The sequence below is a fragment of the Gambusia affinis genome, linkage group LG01, assembly GCF_019740435.1.
Source record: "Gambusia affinis linkage group LG01, SWU_Gaff_1.0, whole genome shotgun sequence".
In the NCBI taxonomy this organism is placed as follows: Eukaryota; Metazoa; Chordata; class Actinopteri; order Cyprinodontiformes; family Poeciliidae; genus Gambusia; species Gambusia affinis.
The window spans coordinates 24,173,678-24,189,045 of record NC_057868.1 but is presented as its reverse complement, the minus strand read 5'-3'; the positions used below and the strand labels follow the sequence as shown (position 1 = coordinate 24,189,045).

Sequence of the window (15,368 nt, the reverse complement as noted above, 5' to 3'; positions counted from 1 at the left end):
AATAAAAAAATATATATTTTTTATACGTGATAAGTCCCATTAAACATAATTCAGATTTATACAAGAGGATGTAACTAATGAAACAAAGAAAAATAACTCAGTAAACGTTGCATTTGAACAAATATGCTGAAATGTAGCTTTCACTCAGCTGAATGAAACTTTCTACTTACTGAGAAATACGAAATGCACTGCAAAACGAGTTTCAGATTTCACCAGTTTAAAGTGACTATGACGTCACGGGAGAAATTGTTTTGGTTTGCGTTTAAAAAAAAAAAGAAAAAAAGAAAGAAAGAAAGAAAGAAAGAAAAGGAAAAAGTCCCGAAGGCTCAAACTGATGATGGGTCTGAAGTTCTTGCTACCGATTTTGAGCGTCTTGTGTTTGGTCGCAGCCGCTACAAAGCAGAGTAAGTTAAAAACGGGTTGGAAAGTTATGTGGTTAAACTCTTAACTTAAAAAAAAAAAAAGAAAGAAAGAAAGAAGAAGAAAAAGAAAAAAGGTAGTGCAAAGTTATAGCACCTTTGCTCTTTTTGGTTTCAGGAAAAAACAAAAAGAAACAGAATTGACCCAATTGTGTGTTCCTGAGTTGTTAATTGGGACAGGATCCCAAATAATAACTCATATCTGATGATCCATTGTTCATATGCATCACCAGACAGTTGTGCATATTTTTTGGGACCCCAGGTAACGATGTGTACACAGATTTGTTTATTTATTTGATCTAACCTGTAATTTTACTTCATGAAGTCAGTAAAGGGGGTCGGGGGGAATTTAGCTCAAGAAATAATTAGTTTCACATTGATCTGAGTTTCTGGGAACATTTAATTAGTAATCCATGTGTTTTTGCTTTCTCGGGGTGTAAATGTTAAACAGAGTGAACTACTTTTAAATTCCTGGCAGCACAAACTCCCAAGTTTATCTGGATACGACACATAATAATAATAATAATTAAAATACTGATAACGCAATTGCCAAGGCTCGCTGTTAGAAAATAGCAGAAAACAGGCCTGTTGGGTCACTTGGTCTCCATAGCAACCATTCTACATGTCAACTGTTTTTATTTATATGTTTGGGAGGAGATTTTCTAACCTTCTAGCAAATATAAGTATGTAAAGTGTGATCCATTTTACAAAGACTTTCAAGGTTTCCCCCAGAAAACTTGCTAAGCCTGGTTGTTGGGTGTCAGGGCAGCCATTCTTCCAACAACCCGTCGTGTTTTTGAGTTAAAAAATGTTTAAAGTTGACAGGAAACCTGGAAATATCACTTGATAATCATGTGTTATTGGAAGATTAACGCCTGAACACCAACTATAAAGTCTTTAAAAATGCAGACATTTTTAAAAAACTTAAATAACTAAGCAACGCTTAGCCTGGTGGGGGCACAAGTAAAAATTGGTGGCCCGCCAGGCTGGGGGAAATACTGCACTTTAGTTGTGTGTGCGTTGTGGTGTGTGTGCTCACTGGTAAGTTTGGTGGAGGATCTGTGGTTGTTTGGGGGTTTTTTCACTGCCAAAGAACAGTAATATTTGATTAAAGAGGATTGTGTCAGACACTTAAAACCGAGGATATTTATTAAAATAAACATAGTGGGTCACTGTGTCTTTCAGCAGCATATTGATCCAGAATATTTTTCCAAGACAAAATGAACCCATTTCTCTCATGGCCCATCTCGGTCCTTCAACCCAAATCCTGTAAAAAACCTGTAGAAGGAAGAGAGCATAATACAGGGTCCCAATTAACCACTCAATGTGATTTGCGATGTAAAGCCGAAATAATTAAATAAAATAGACATTATTTACGATTTAGTTTGCTTTCAGAAAATACTATAGACTATACAATTCCTTAAAGCATAGAGGGAAATTGTGGACTAGTCACCCCTTACTTCACAGTTAAGAAGATGTTCTCAGGCTTGCAAGTTTCTCCTTTTTTTTATTGTCTCCTCCAGAGGCAGTTATTTCAGTTTTAGCCCCACAGGACATGTCTCTAAAAATGAAGGCGTTTGCCACTGAGTGCATTTGCAAACAGCAATCTGGCTTTTTATGTTGCTTTTGGATGGCTTCTTCCTCTCTGGTTGACCTTTCAGCAAATATCAGTAGAGTATTTGGATAAAGAAGCTACCTTGCCAGCTTGAGCATCTTCACGAGATATTTTTTGCTTTTGTTCTTCGGTTGACTCCCACATTCAAAAGCTTATGTCAAACGTTTACCAACACCTCGTCTAAAACATTGACGTGGTTGTTATTTTCATGCAGAAGCTTTTCATTATTGATATTATTATTATTATTTTGTTGACCAGACTGTGGGAAGCGGAAACTGGCAGGGCCGCCTGGGGCATCCCGGATAATTGGTGGCCGAGATGCCACTGAGGGAGCATGGCCCTGGCAGGTCAGCATCCAGTTCCTGGGCACGCACTTCTGCGGAGGGACGATCGTCGGCAGGACGTGGGTTGTCTCTGCAGCGCACTGCTACCACAATTACATGTGAGTCCAACTAAATCTCACTCAGTCTTCAGAGAATACAAAGCAGTAGAGAAGAAAAAAAAAAGAGAGAGAATCAAGCACAGAGTTTGCTGTGACGAAAACCAAAAGAGAGATTGTGAAACCAAGTTCGCTTTGATATGGCGTCTTTGTCAACGTCATCAGCAGAGACTTGGATTAATTTGGTTTTCTGTTCAGATGGCACAGCAGCTTCCTGACCGTGTTGGTGGGAATAACAGCGCTGTCCAGGCCTGGGCCTCACTCCCAGAGACGGGGTGTCAAACACATCATCGTGCACGAGAACTACAACTTCAACACATCCAACAACGACGTGGCTCTCCTGCTGCTCAAGACCCCCATCGTCTTCACAGACTACGTCCAGCCGTGTTGCTTTCCGATGAGCATGAACCATCAGGTCGCCCTCAACCTGAGCAACTGCTTCATCACCGGCTGGGGGAGCATCAACTACAAAGGTTGGTACCATGGCAACCCTTCCCCCAGGTGTGCAGAAAAGCATCAGTTTAGAATAAAATATGACTATAAAAGTTTTTGTTCATGTCATATTTACAATTAGGCAGCTATTGATATGTGGAGCATCCATCCATCCATCCATCCATCTATTCATCCACACTCTTTGATATTTAACCCTTTTTGTTGCTTTTATTGAGCTTTCATAATCATATTTGACTTTTATTTGGCAAAAAATAAATGTCAATAAAACCCCTTAATGTCAAAGTTAGAACAAATATCTACAAAAAGAGACTATTAAATAAAAATTAGGTAATATGAAATGAGTAACTTAATAAATATTTAACATAGTATAAGTATTTAGTAGATGCAGCTTTGGCTACAATCACAGCATGGAGTCTGTGTGGGTACTCGCGGTCAGGTTTGCACATCTGGACACAGCGGTTTTCCTCCATTCTTCCTGCTGAACTCAGACTTCAATCACTGCACGTCACCACAAGCCCACCATCCCCAAGCATGCCGGCAGCATAATACTGAGGGAATGCTCCACAGCAGCAGGCCCTGGAAGCCCCATGAAGGCAGACGGTAAAATGAACACGGCAAAATATAGAGAACAATCCTGGAGAACAATTAGTTTCCACCTGCAAGAGAACTACGGCTTCAGAGAACATTTAATAAAAGACAGCCACCCAAAGCATCCAGCTAAACCTGCACATAGATGGTTTAAAGATAACCAGTCTGATGTTCTCAGGTGGCCCAGTCAAAGACTCAACCTCAATCTGATGGGGAGTTTGTGGCTTACTTGAAAAGAGAGAGCTGCTCGCATGACTTCCACGCAACATGACCGAGCTGGAAGAGATCCGCAAGAAACAAACGAGTAAAATCTCAGTGATCAGATGTGCAAACTTGACTTAGACCCGTCCACACAGCGCTCAGCTGTGACTCTACCAAATACTGACCTGAAAGGGCCGAATATTTGTGCAGTCACTTGTTTCATGTTGATTAGTGAGGTTGTTTTTGCTTGTGTTTCTGGCAGGTGGAGCAGTGGACACGCTGCAGGAAGCTGAGCTGGAGCTCATTGAGACGGTCAGGTGCAACCAGAGACACTGGTACAACGGGTTGATCACAGAAAACATGCTGTGTGCAGGAACGCTCTCCGGAGGAGTCGACACTTGTCAGGTTAGGTTGATTATTTTACATTTTTGTACGTTTCTAAGCTGCTCAGTCACTAAAGCGTAACACCCTGATGGTGGCGCAGGGCGACAGCGGAAGTCCACTGCAGTGCTACAGTGAGAAAGACGACAGATACTACCTAATAGGAGTGACGAGCTTCGGGGAGAATTGTGGACACCCCCACAGACCAGGAGTCTATTCGAAAACCAGCGCGTTTGGGACGTGGTTTATAGAAAATCAGCTGAAAGGTAGAGCTTCTTCACACATGCTCTCCAGCACGCTGATATTAGTTCTGACATTTGCTGCCTTGACATTGTTCTGAGACATTCGCTCTTTTTTTTCTTTTTTTTTTTTTTTGCAAAAGACAGACTCACTAAACCACTATGCAAACATGAGCTGTGCGTGCTGTCTTTATTTTACAAATGTTTGAAAACGTTTCAATGTTTTTGGTTCGTTTATAATTTACGGTTGATTCAAAAGGTTGCTCGCCCCTAATGCTTTTTTTTTTTTTTTTTTTTTACAAAGCAATGATGATCAACAAAATTGAGCTTTTTGACTAAAAAATTTCCCAAAAAAAAAATCCGAGATGAACTGGCTTAATGTGGCGGTTTTCCTCTGCTTTATAAAGAACCAGAAACAGCGACCCCTGGTGGTAGAAAGGCGGTATTTAGTAAGCTCTACAGACTCATCAGGATAGAAGAGAAAAAAAGCCAGAAGAATGTATGACAAAGCAATTTTATTCGACATGAAACACATCCAATGACAGAGTGACAGTGTTTTTATTTTTTATAAGACATGTTAGAGGTTATCGCACCACTGACTAGTCCAGAATGTGTTTTTGCTGCAGCTCAACGATGCATAGTGGACAGACTGTTTGTTGAGGTATACAGAGTGGACCCTTGACTGTTTTTCTTTTTTTTTTTTTTATTTGTGTGAAATGATCCCTTTTCTTTGCCTCATCTCTACATTTTGTGCTTAGAACAACTTTGGAGGTGTGAAATGTGAATTTTCAAGTGGGGATAAAAAAAAAAGAGCAAAAGATGAGACGGGTTGCATCGTTTCTGTCGAGATTTTTGCATCGGATCTTAAGAGCTGATAAAAACTGACAATGAAAAACAACGCAAGCTCTGACAAAGTGAAAGTCTTCAGGAGCTCAAACGGAAACGTTTACTTCCAGACCAACAAGGACATCCAGGATGAAACCTTTTTGCAATGACGTTGACGGATATAAGTCTGTGTATGGCACCTTACTGAATAGCACCAAGGTCTATTGAAAAGGCTTGAAGGCCAACATGAAATTAGAAAACTTTATTAAAAGTCGTTGGAGTGAAACAGTGGCGACAAAAGCAATTATCACACAGTTATTCATGAGAAACCAAATGAGTGGCTCGCGTACATGTCCTCGGCGAAGAGTGGTCTGTGGTTGTGTCGCTGCTGTAGAAATCAAACAGCTCCGAATGAAAAATGCATCAAGAGGGGAAAATATCAATTAAACCCCTAAAAATATATTAAATCCCAAACGTGGATGGAAAGAGTAAAAATACAGTGGAGGCGACAATTACAAAAAAATGCTTGTTTTTTTTTAAATATTCAATTGTTTGGGATTCTTACAGAAGATGAATCTTGTTGCACCTTAAAAGCCAAATATCACTGTTAGACACACACACACACACACACACTCTCTCTCTCTCTCTCTCAAGGACACACCCACATATGTCAAATGATATTGGGAAAGTGCACATTGTTTCTGTTCCCTGTCTTTTTCAATGAGACGTCATTTAACACGCAATGCAAAAAGAAACCCGGTCAAGTATGAAAGATCAGTCAAGTTTTTATCTACAGACTCCGTCGCCATGTACACGGTAACACTAGTAATACAGTATCTCACTTCTAAAATACAGTATACAGACATTTTTTAACCCTTATCTATTGTACTATTTCCTTTAAAAAGTCTACTGCCATTTTTAAATGCAGGTTTCATAGGGATTTGCTCCTGTTTTTGTTCCCCCTCAGTGTTACAGACATTTGGAAGGATTTGGTTTAAATATGAATTCAGAGTTTTTTAAATAAAAAAATAAAAAAAAGAGGCTTGGAAATAAGGTCAACCAGAACAAGACAGCCCTCTTTCTGAAGGACAGAGATGTTAATGTGCTTTCAAACGTAAAAAGAAGAATCAGAAAAGAACCTTAAAAACACTAAATAAAATCATGTGGAAGCTCCACAGGTTTTTAATAAGGCAAAAGTTTTCTCCACACTCCTCGCATGTTGTTCTCTCTTAAAATTCAATAGTTTATAAATCAGAAATGTCTCGGAGGTAAAAAGGCACTACCCTGCCTTCTGATCATCTACACGTTATTTATGGACTGCGAGAGAAAGCTGGTAGGATTTCTGATTCGCCTCTGCGCTCGGGTTTGATCGGTCATGGCTCAAATCTGCACCTCGAGAAAAACCAGAGGGTAACTAAAACGGAAATCACGAGTCATGAAAATGTGATGATTTATAAGCTGGTTTGTGCCTCTCATAAGTAGCCGCAGCTGGAACAAGCCAAGCATCATGTAATGTGGGAATTAGCACACGACTGGAAGAAGTCGATCTTTAATGTCCACATATTTTTCCTCAGACCGTTTTGATCCTTTAGCTGGCTGCAGATTTCTAAAAAGAGTTTTCAGTAAACTTAATTAGCGTTGTGGCTAATAAGAGGCTAAAATCTTTAACTCTGTTCCCGATGTTGGCTCTGCTTGTGACCTGGTGGCTTATGTCTGTTTACGTTTCTTCTACTAGCCTGTATGCAGACATCTGCTGTACTTCCAAAATGCATGCACACCTAAATGTCAGAAACATCTGCAAATCCCACAAAAAACAGACGTTTCAAAGTAAAAAAAAAAAAAAAAACAAACAAAAAAAACTTCTTAGACAATCACAGTTTTCCTATCTTAACTCAGCAAGTCCTTACACACTGAAAAACAAGAAATCCGATTTATTTTCTCTAATCCAGGTTTGTGAGTGAGGGAATGGTTGGGGTCTTATTTTTTCCACACACAAATGTAATTCAAGTGTATTTTAGGACATTTTGAAGGCCGACGTTCGTTCCTGCAGGCTGAAGCAGAACGGGTGAGGAGGTGAGAGCCGCAGTGCACCTGGTGGGGAGTCACAGAGCCGAAACGGGATTCGCTGGTGGCACTTCTTTTTTTTTTTTTTTCTTTTAATACTGATGTGGATTTGCTCCTGTGGAAGCGGCAGCAGCAGATGTGGGCAGTGGGGTCTCCTTTTGAGGCAGGACATGGAGCCAGACGTGCAAAGACGAGCAAAAGGTGGAGGAAGTTCCAGTGCGCCCCCCGTCTTTAAGAGTATGGAGGTTAAAAAAAAAAAAAAAAAAAAAAGACAAACAAATGGACAAAAGGAATTAAACGATTAAGAGTCTTCTGTCTTTGAAGGGAGTATGTTATTAAAAAAATGTGTAAAAACATGATTTAGGATTGGTGAGGGAGAAACGGGCTTCAGACAGCAGATGAAGATCAACTTTCTTCAAAGTGAACGTCTCCTCTGAGGAGGACCAAAGATTTCGCCCTCGTTCTTAGACGTCTTGGAGAACCTGGGCTGCAGCAATCGAGCAGGTGGAACGAAAGCAGGATCAGTTTCTGAAAGGGAAGCATTTCACTGTAACAGCACCATCGCTGTGCTTGCGTCCCCCACGTCACTTTCTCTTTTAAAACGTGTCCGAAAGCTGACATGGTGGAGGAGGAGGGGGGTTTGCGGCTGCTGTTCAAACCCCTCAGGTCCCTGGGGGGTCTTCTCTGACCCTGGCTCAGTTTTCTGCGTCGGTTTCTGACCGCCGTTCACATGTTGTAGGCCACGTAGATGGGGTCAAGTTGGTCGGCCAGGAAGGAGTCCCGCAGGTGCATCCTCTGCTTCTCCCCCCTGGAGTTGATGGGGATCACCCCGGGGTCCACGATGACGACCACCCCGACGATGAGGTGGTGCTCCTCCAGGACCACGTTGGTGACGAGCGGCACCAGGTCCAGGGCCTCCTGCTCGGAGCCGCTGAGCTCTGCCACCACCACCAGCAGGTTGGTCCACGTAAACACGGCGCTGCGCACCAGAAAAACAAACACAATCATCAAGCAGATGTAATGATCAGTAGTCAGCTGGGTTTTAAGGCTTAACTTAAAGGAACTCTGTGTTTCGGCAGTTTTGCAGCTTTCTGGAAGTCTGTTCCAGATTTGTTTAGCAGAAAAACCGAATGCTGCTTCTCCATGTTTGGTTCTGGTTCTGTGGATGCAAAGTAGATCAGAACCCAGAAGCCCTGATTGGTCTGGAAGGAACAGTAGATCTCCAATATATTTTGGTGCTAAGCTATTTGGTGATTCATAGACCAACAACAGTGTTTAGTTTTTGTGTGTGTGTGTGTGTGTTTTGTATTTGTTGCTACTTCTTCGCCAGAGCTCCCATGAAAAGGAGGGTTTTAATCTCAACGGGTTTTTTTTTATCCTGGTCAAATAAGGGTAAAAAAAAGTAGCCAATGAGACGGTGACGTCTCTAACTTCCTGGTTTCAGTGAGAAGGCGAGCGGTAGCGTTTTGGATCAGCTCATTTATTTTAGGCAGGCCTGTGAAGATACTATTGTAGGAATCAATGTGACGAAAGATAAGACAGAGAGAAGTCCGTTTGCTGCTGTAGTTAAAAGCTAATCAGCATGAAACCCTCACCTCTCTGCGATGCTGCGGTGAGCTCGGGACACAGACGTCTCGATGTCGATGGGGTGATAGCGCAGCCCCCTTAACTCCAAAGTTTCATCCAGAGAGCCAACAACAAACAAGGCATCATGGCGATCTGGAACAGTTCACCGTGAGTTTGGTTAAATGTCATTTCTGGCTGGAAAGTAAAAATAACTTAAACATCCGTTAAAACCTGTGTAAACGCCTCTCTCCATCTCAGCTGTAGGAAAACAAACAGCAAAACGCCACTTTCAGCAAAAGCCGTCTCACCTCCGCTCGCGTCCAGCAGCTCCGTTCTCTTGATGAAGCCCAGGTATCCCGTCCTGGACCAGAGGGTCTGGGGGTCCCCAAAGCTGAGCTTGGTGTTGAAATGATCCGCCTGCAGGCTCTCCTCTCCGTAGATGGTGTAGTACCCGCTGGCGCTGTGAGGGGAGTTCACCCAGATCTGCACAAACACACGGGGGGATCAACACTAGAACATGTCTGGGGCTTCTTTTTGTATCATGTTTCATTTTAGATGACTTGTAAATTTCAGTTTGTGAATGTGAAACCAATTTAAAAGAAAATGCACGGGTTTCCTCTTCGGATTCTCGGCTAACTCACCTCTCCAAGATGCGAGTCTCCCAGCGGGCCCCTGGTCTCTGGGTTAACTATGATGACTCTGACTCCTGGCAGGATCTGAGAAGGAAAACACAAGACGTATTGAACTCTGAAGGAAACACATGGACGTCTCACTGAAAAGAGCTTACTCATCATTAACACTCACAGTGCCTGACTCCATGAGCGGAAGACTCTGTGGCGCTCCTTTTTCAACCAGTCGCACTCTAAAAACAAACAAATAAAAGACACATAAAGTTTATATTTGTTTACAGCAGGAGCGTTCACTTTCGAGTCGCTTGGTCTCACCTGTCGTGACGCAGGGACTTCATGTCAACATAAACGGTGGAGGGATCTGGACCAGACGTCCCCTAGAGAAACAGAAAGAAACGCCTCAGCTCAGTGGCTCAAACTAACGAGCTGAAGAGTTTGGTAATGCGGCATGGAGCTCACCTGCAGGCCGATGGCCAGATTGACCCTGGAGCCGAAGGCGGTGCTGACGGCCCGAGGCGACAGGCCCAAGTCTTTGAAAAGCTTGGAGAAGGACTGGGAGAGGGCGAGGCGGGGTCGCTCCTCGGCCACCACCACACAGCTTCGCACACACGACAGGTTGAGACCCCGAGCCTGAAACACACACACACACACACACAGCTCACGACAGGGTGCAGACAGAGGCTGACGCACGGCGAGCAACGCACGCAAAAAAAAAATAAATCTGAAAAACGAAAATAGCACCCTGTATGCAGGAATATAACAAGTTTTCTATTCCAAAATGTCATGTTTGGACTCAAAACCAGTATTCATTAAGATGGTTATTTTGGCAAAATGGGAGTTGTTTCTCTGGCCCTTGTTCTTGAGAGAGAAACTTATTTTTAGAAATACTTAAAACTGTGTCAATTATCAATTAGTGCCAGAAAGCATTAAATAAAAATATAGGAATGAATTATCTCCCTGATATAATCAAAATTGAATATTTAATAATTTATTAACTTAATACATTTAGCTATAATTGTTTAAATGTTGGAATAATTTACAAAATAAGTAATTAAACACATTTTAAACTAATTCAGTATATAATAAAATTGTATTTAATTATATTTTACACATTTATCATATGTGTATTTTAGTCCAGTGTCTCCAACAGCCTGAGCTTCTGATTGATTAACCTGCACAGCAACTTCTGATCAGTTTTATTGAACGTAGTGTTGGCCCCGCCCACTAACTCTGACAATTAAGACTGACAGATGAAATCAATCAATTAAATGATATTTATGATATTTAAATGATACCAATTATTGAACTAACACCAATATATAATTTACCTAAGTGTTTTAATTCTGGAGTCAATGGATAAGACATTTAAAAGCCATTTAAAATTTTTGTGGCACTTCTGGGCTTCTTCACTCATGTAGACTTGACAAAAGATTTTTTTTTAGAATAGATGTGACCCATTTCATGCATGCTCACCAACTTCCTGCATGGAACCACAAGAACAACAGGTCATTTCTTTTTTTTTTCACATCTCTGTGCTTACGCTAAGAACTTTACAACAACATGGCTGAAAACGTCAGACAGAGGAAACAAACAGTGTGAAAGAAAACTGTTAATGGGTAATCTCAGGGCCAGTACTGCTGTTTCAATGCTCTTCCTTAACATTTGTTCTTAACGTGTGTGCCTTACCTACTCGGATTGCATGTTCAGATTTGCACTGTGTGAATGCAGTTTTTTCTGTGCTAATTTTTCTTTTTATCGTCTAGGTTTTTAGTGCGAATTTTTAACAAATGTTTTAGTTGTCTGTACTTTAATCGGTCCTGTTCAGAAATTTAAATAATCAATAATTTACGACGAATATAAAAATGTTTCATCTATTTTGCACATAAAACAGTTTTCAAAAGAATAAATACAAACTATTCTAGTCTTCCTACCTCCGACATTCACAAACCCAATCAGCTAGAAACGTACAGTAAACACGTCTGTGAAAGCGTCCTCTGTCGCTCAGGTTGATCGCCACACTGACCTTCAGCATCTCGCTCTGCGTGCCGAGGCCTTTGGTGCACAGCTCCATGACGGAGTAGGAGCAGAAGGTGTCTCTGATCTTGTACTGACTGAGCGTGCTCAGCCACAGAGGCAGCGAGGTCTCCAGCTCCAGCGGAGGGATAAGGATAGACTGGTGACCTGAGTAAACACTGAGACAAAAAGAAGAAAAATACAGACCAGCTGCAGCACCGGTGGAACCATTCATAGGAGATATTTTAAATGACAGAGTAATGTATTTTGTGTGTGTGTGTGTGTGTATATGTGTGTATGTGTACCTGGAGAGGCACCACAGGACAAAGCCCAGGCCGCAGTACGGGTCCAGGCAGATGGCTATTTGGCGTGAGGAGTAAAGCTCACACTGCAGCTTGATGGAGCGGCAAAGAGTGCTGATGGCCGCGTGAGACATCTAAAGAAATTCACAGAGAAACAGATGAAGGTGAAGTTTGGTTTGTTTAAACATTTTCATTTTTTTGCAACAAGGCAAACAGCACCAGGCAAAGCTTCATGGAGGATTTACTGATTTCACACACTCTGCTCAACTTTATATGGACGTGGCTTTAATACAATACGACCAGGCTACTGTATTCAGTTAATTATCAATACACCCAGGAGGGTAGGATTAAACGAAATGTTTAGGAAATCTGAAGGCGTCTAGGATTAGGGTGATTTAACCAAAGAAATAAATCAAATACCAGGGAGCAATAAGAAAAACTGATTATATAAAAATGATTATAAACACGGTAATAACAGTAATACCAATGAAGATTTTTCAATTGATTATAGAGATGGGGTAAAAGCAACTTTTAAAAACATAAAGTCAGACTTTTAAAATCATCTTTTAAGATGTTGGTCTCACTTCCTGTCAGAAACTTCTAGATTAAATAAACATAATTCTCTCTTCAAAACATGTTTATGGGGGAAGGGCTGGGCGTTACATTTTCTCCTCCATTTGTGCCAAAATTAGGACCATCGTGGTTTTAACAGAACATTTAAACAACAAGGAAAAAAACTGAAGCCTTACTAAAATCTGGTAAAATCGAAGATTTACTGTGTGGAAACAGACGGATAATGTAGGACCAACATAAAAGAATCATCAGCAGAAAACCACTTCAGCACCCTCAAACTGAATGTTGAGGGTTCTGAAAATCCACCAGATGCTTTTTGGATTGCTATGTTAAAATTTTGATCACATAATTTATTGAAAGCAACAGAACATCAGGCTTTAGGCCAGCGCTGCAGTCAGTCAAACAAACAACAAGTTCACATCACATAGATTCCTACTTCTTATTTTAAAACCTTTAGCCTCATTTGAATACATCCTCATTCACCTTTTGTGTTCTAGAAATTTGATCATGTTTTTATTCACAAAAACATATGCTGCTACAAAGCGCAACTTTAAGGAATGTTATGTTTTATTTACCTTGACTCCAGTCAACATGCCTGTGGTAGACACACTGAAGTCCAAGTAGGCCAGCATCTCAGCAGTAGGAGGTTTGTAGATTTGTGGAGGACGCTTCCTGGGAAGATCATCTGGTAGGAGAGGCAATATGATCTTATATTAACTTGTTTTAATTAATCACGCTTTTAAAATGTGTTTGCTGTGTGACGGATAATCATAGGATGATTTTAATTCTTTTTCTCCCCCCACAATTTTGTCACTCATTTGAAACTACAGAGCAGACACAGATTTTCTTAATACTTGTGTAACGTGTTCTAATGTAGAGAAAGGAAAATGACACCTAGTGGCAAAAGGAGAAATATATTTCTGTGTTGACATTTTGCATTTAGAGCTGATTTATAAAAAAGTGTAAAATTCAGGAAGCAGCTCCATTCTGCTGCGTCTCCTCAGCCTTAGTGCGGTCCTCGGTCTGAACGTGCGTCGGCGCTCCGCACCTGTGTCAATGATCGTCGGCCATGTTTTGACGTTAACGCTGGCGGCGGCCTCCCTGGACCTGAGGATCCTCATGAGAGGCTGAGTGGTGAGGATGCAGGCTGCTTTGCTCACCTGAGGAGGAGACACACACCACAACACACAGGGTCATTCTGGCAGAAACACACACTCTGCTTTAAGAGTTGACCAATATTTACAAGCTGAAAGGAAAAAACAAAACAAACATGTAATCGGGGGCAACTGGGTGGCACCCAGTATGGATTCAATTCAAAGACAGATTCTGCATCAGTTGTGTTTCACATTTCTGCAGCATAGACAGCACTCACGTCGATGATCATGCGGACTGTGGGGAGCGTAGCAGCCAGATTCTGGGGGTGCGGCGGCCTCACGGTCACGGGGATCACCCCTGCGTAGAGGCAGCCGTAGAAGGCAGCAATCAGGTCAATACCTGCGGTGGAGAAACGGAATGTGAACAAAAACCCTTTGGCGTATACAAACTTGACAAGTTTCTTTTTTTTTTCAAAAACAGGTGAAACCCAGAAAGGCGACATAAAAACAATGTACATCGTTTTGCTCTTTGCGGCTCACCTGGAGGATAAAGCAGCACCACGTTGTCGCCCGTGTTGAGGCCTCCTCTTTCTATGAGAGTGGCTGTGATTTTCTCTGCTCTTTTGTGAAGCTGTGCACATGTTGCTGTGCACACTGCGACACCCTGCACCAGACAACGGAGAAGACACACCAGTCCTCATGGTTCGTGACAAAAAGCCATCCCAAAGAGAAGTGTTGTGTTTGTGGAAATGTGTCTGATCTTACCTTAGAGTTGAGCAGAACGTAGAGAACGTGATCAGGGTCGGTTTGGGCTCTCCACTGCAACGCTTCAGACAGAAACTGGTGCTGAAAATGAATTAAAAAAAAAACAATCAAGTCATTTTACCAAACAGAGAGAGGTACAATTTTTAATAAGCAGGTCGAGCCTTGTAATTAACTACTTATCCTAGTATTGTGTGTAGTTTATTTGGATAGTTTATTTTGGTCACAAAAGGAAAAGAAATATAATTATTTGTTCTTATTTGCAAACTAACTCAAGTTCAGGCAGACTGGATGAAGAGCAATAATTTTTTAAATCTCTCCACATACTTTCATTTGTGTTTACATCCCTTGGATTGGGACATCCTAGCAAGAATTTCTAATGTCTTATCCAGTCGTAGGGCTTTTGCTGCTGCAGGGACACTTCCCAAAATTGCTGGGCACTTGAGACCTGGAATTTGACAGCTTAACTGTAATGGGTTTTCTCCCGGCGTTGGCCTGCATACAGCTCCCTTCATGATGCTGTTTGATCAACAAACCTCTCAGGCCTTTACAGAACAGCTGGACTTCCACCAGGGCTGCAGAATATTAGGAAAACTAAGGTATTTGATCTGTGAGAATGTTCATGTTCATCCTAAATGCTGTGATGACGAAGTGATTTCACAAACCGATATCTAAATGAAAAGTAACATGATCTTTTCTTGGAGTTTCACCGCAAGCATGGACCTTGGTAATGAGTAGTCCATCCAGATGTAATGAAAAAATTTATTATTTCTATTTCAGCATTTAGTGAAAATATTGCATCTGAATGCACATGGTGCTTTAACACGGACAAAACTTGGTTGCAGTTGAACAATCAAGGTTGACTTCACCAGAAAATCCTAATGCCTTCTTCAAATGTTTTCTGCTGCACTCAACAAGCATTGCCATGTGACGTCCTTAGAGCCCAAAGGGATGAGGCTTATAGTAACACTGAACATTTATAACCACCGAAATTGTTCTGTGAAACAGCAGCTGAAGGCAATAAGTTACAGTACGTTTCAGTTAAGTGTTGTCGCATAAAGGGGGCTAAATGCAACTTAAAATTCAGATTGCATTTTACAAAAATGTTGAAAACTACGCCTTTTTTTCCTTCCACTTCAGAATCCTGCTCTACATTGTGCTTGTTGCATCAAATCCCAGTGAAATACACTTAATCTAATGTTTTA

The 15,368-nt window shown here is 41.4% G+C and overlaps 2 protein-coding genes across 3 annotated transcripts in view; one reads left to right on the top strand and one right to left on the bottom strand.

The window, feature by feature from the left end:
* The first annotated feature begins 287 nt into the window (after window positions 1-287).
* LOC122837479 (acrosin) lies at window positions 288-7,471 on the top strand. The gene is made up of 5 exons (XM_044127839.1): window positions 288-404; window positions 2,293-2,476; window positions 2,672-2,946; window positions 3,978-4,120; window positions 4,200-7,471. The coding sequence occupies exons 1-5, from the start codon at window positions 335-337 to the stop codon at window positions 4,434-4,436; spliced, it is 909 nt and encodes a 302-aa protein (XP_043983774.1). The 5' UTR covers window positions 288-334; the 3' UTR covers window positions 4,437-7,471.
* The window catches only part of dip2ba (disco-interacting protein 2 homolog Ba), a 47,460-nt gene continuing 38,019 nt past the window's right edge, over window positions 5,928-15,368 (bottom strand). For both annotated transcript variants that reach the window (XM_044127823.1, XM_044127827.1), the window contains 14 exons: window positions 14,167-14,247; window positions 13,942-14,065; window positions 13,680-13,801; window positions 13,356-13,467; window positions 12,883-12,992; window positions 11,738-11,868; window positions 11,443-11,611; window positions 9,879-10,049; window positions 9,735-9,796; window positions 9,595-9,652; window positions 9,432-9,506; window positions 9,099-9,273; window positions 8,820-8,943; window positions 5,928-8,203 (listed from right to left, as the gene is read on the bottom strand). In XM_044127823.1, the coding sequence (XP_043983758.1) occupies window positions 7,951-8,203; window positions 8,820-8,943; window positions 9,099-9,273; window positions 9,432-9,506; window positions 9,595-9,652; window positions 9,735-9,796; window positions 9,879-10,049; window positions 11,443-11,611; window positions 11,738-11,868; window positions 12,883-12,992; window positions 13,356-13,467; window positions 13,680-13,801; window positions 13,942-14,065; window positions 14,167-14,247 (1,767 nt within the window). In that variant the 3' untranslated portion in view covers window positions 5,928-7,950. The remainder of the gene's footprint in view (window positions 8,204-8,819; window positions 8,944-9,098; window positions 9,274-9,431; window positions 9,507-9,594; window positions 9,653-9,734; window positions 9,797-9,878; window positions 10,050-11,442; window positions 11,612-11,737; window positions 11,869-12,882; window positions 12,993-13,355; window positions 13,468-13,679; window positions 13,802-13,941; window positions 14,066-14,166; window positions 14,248-15,368) is intronic.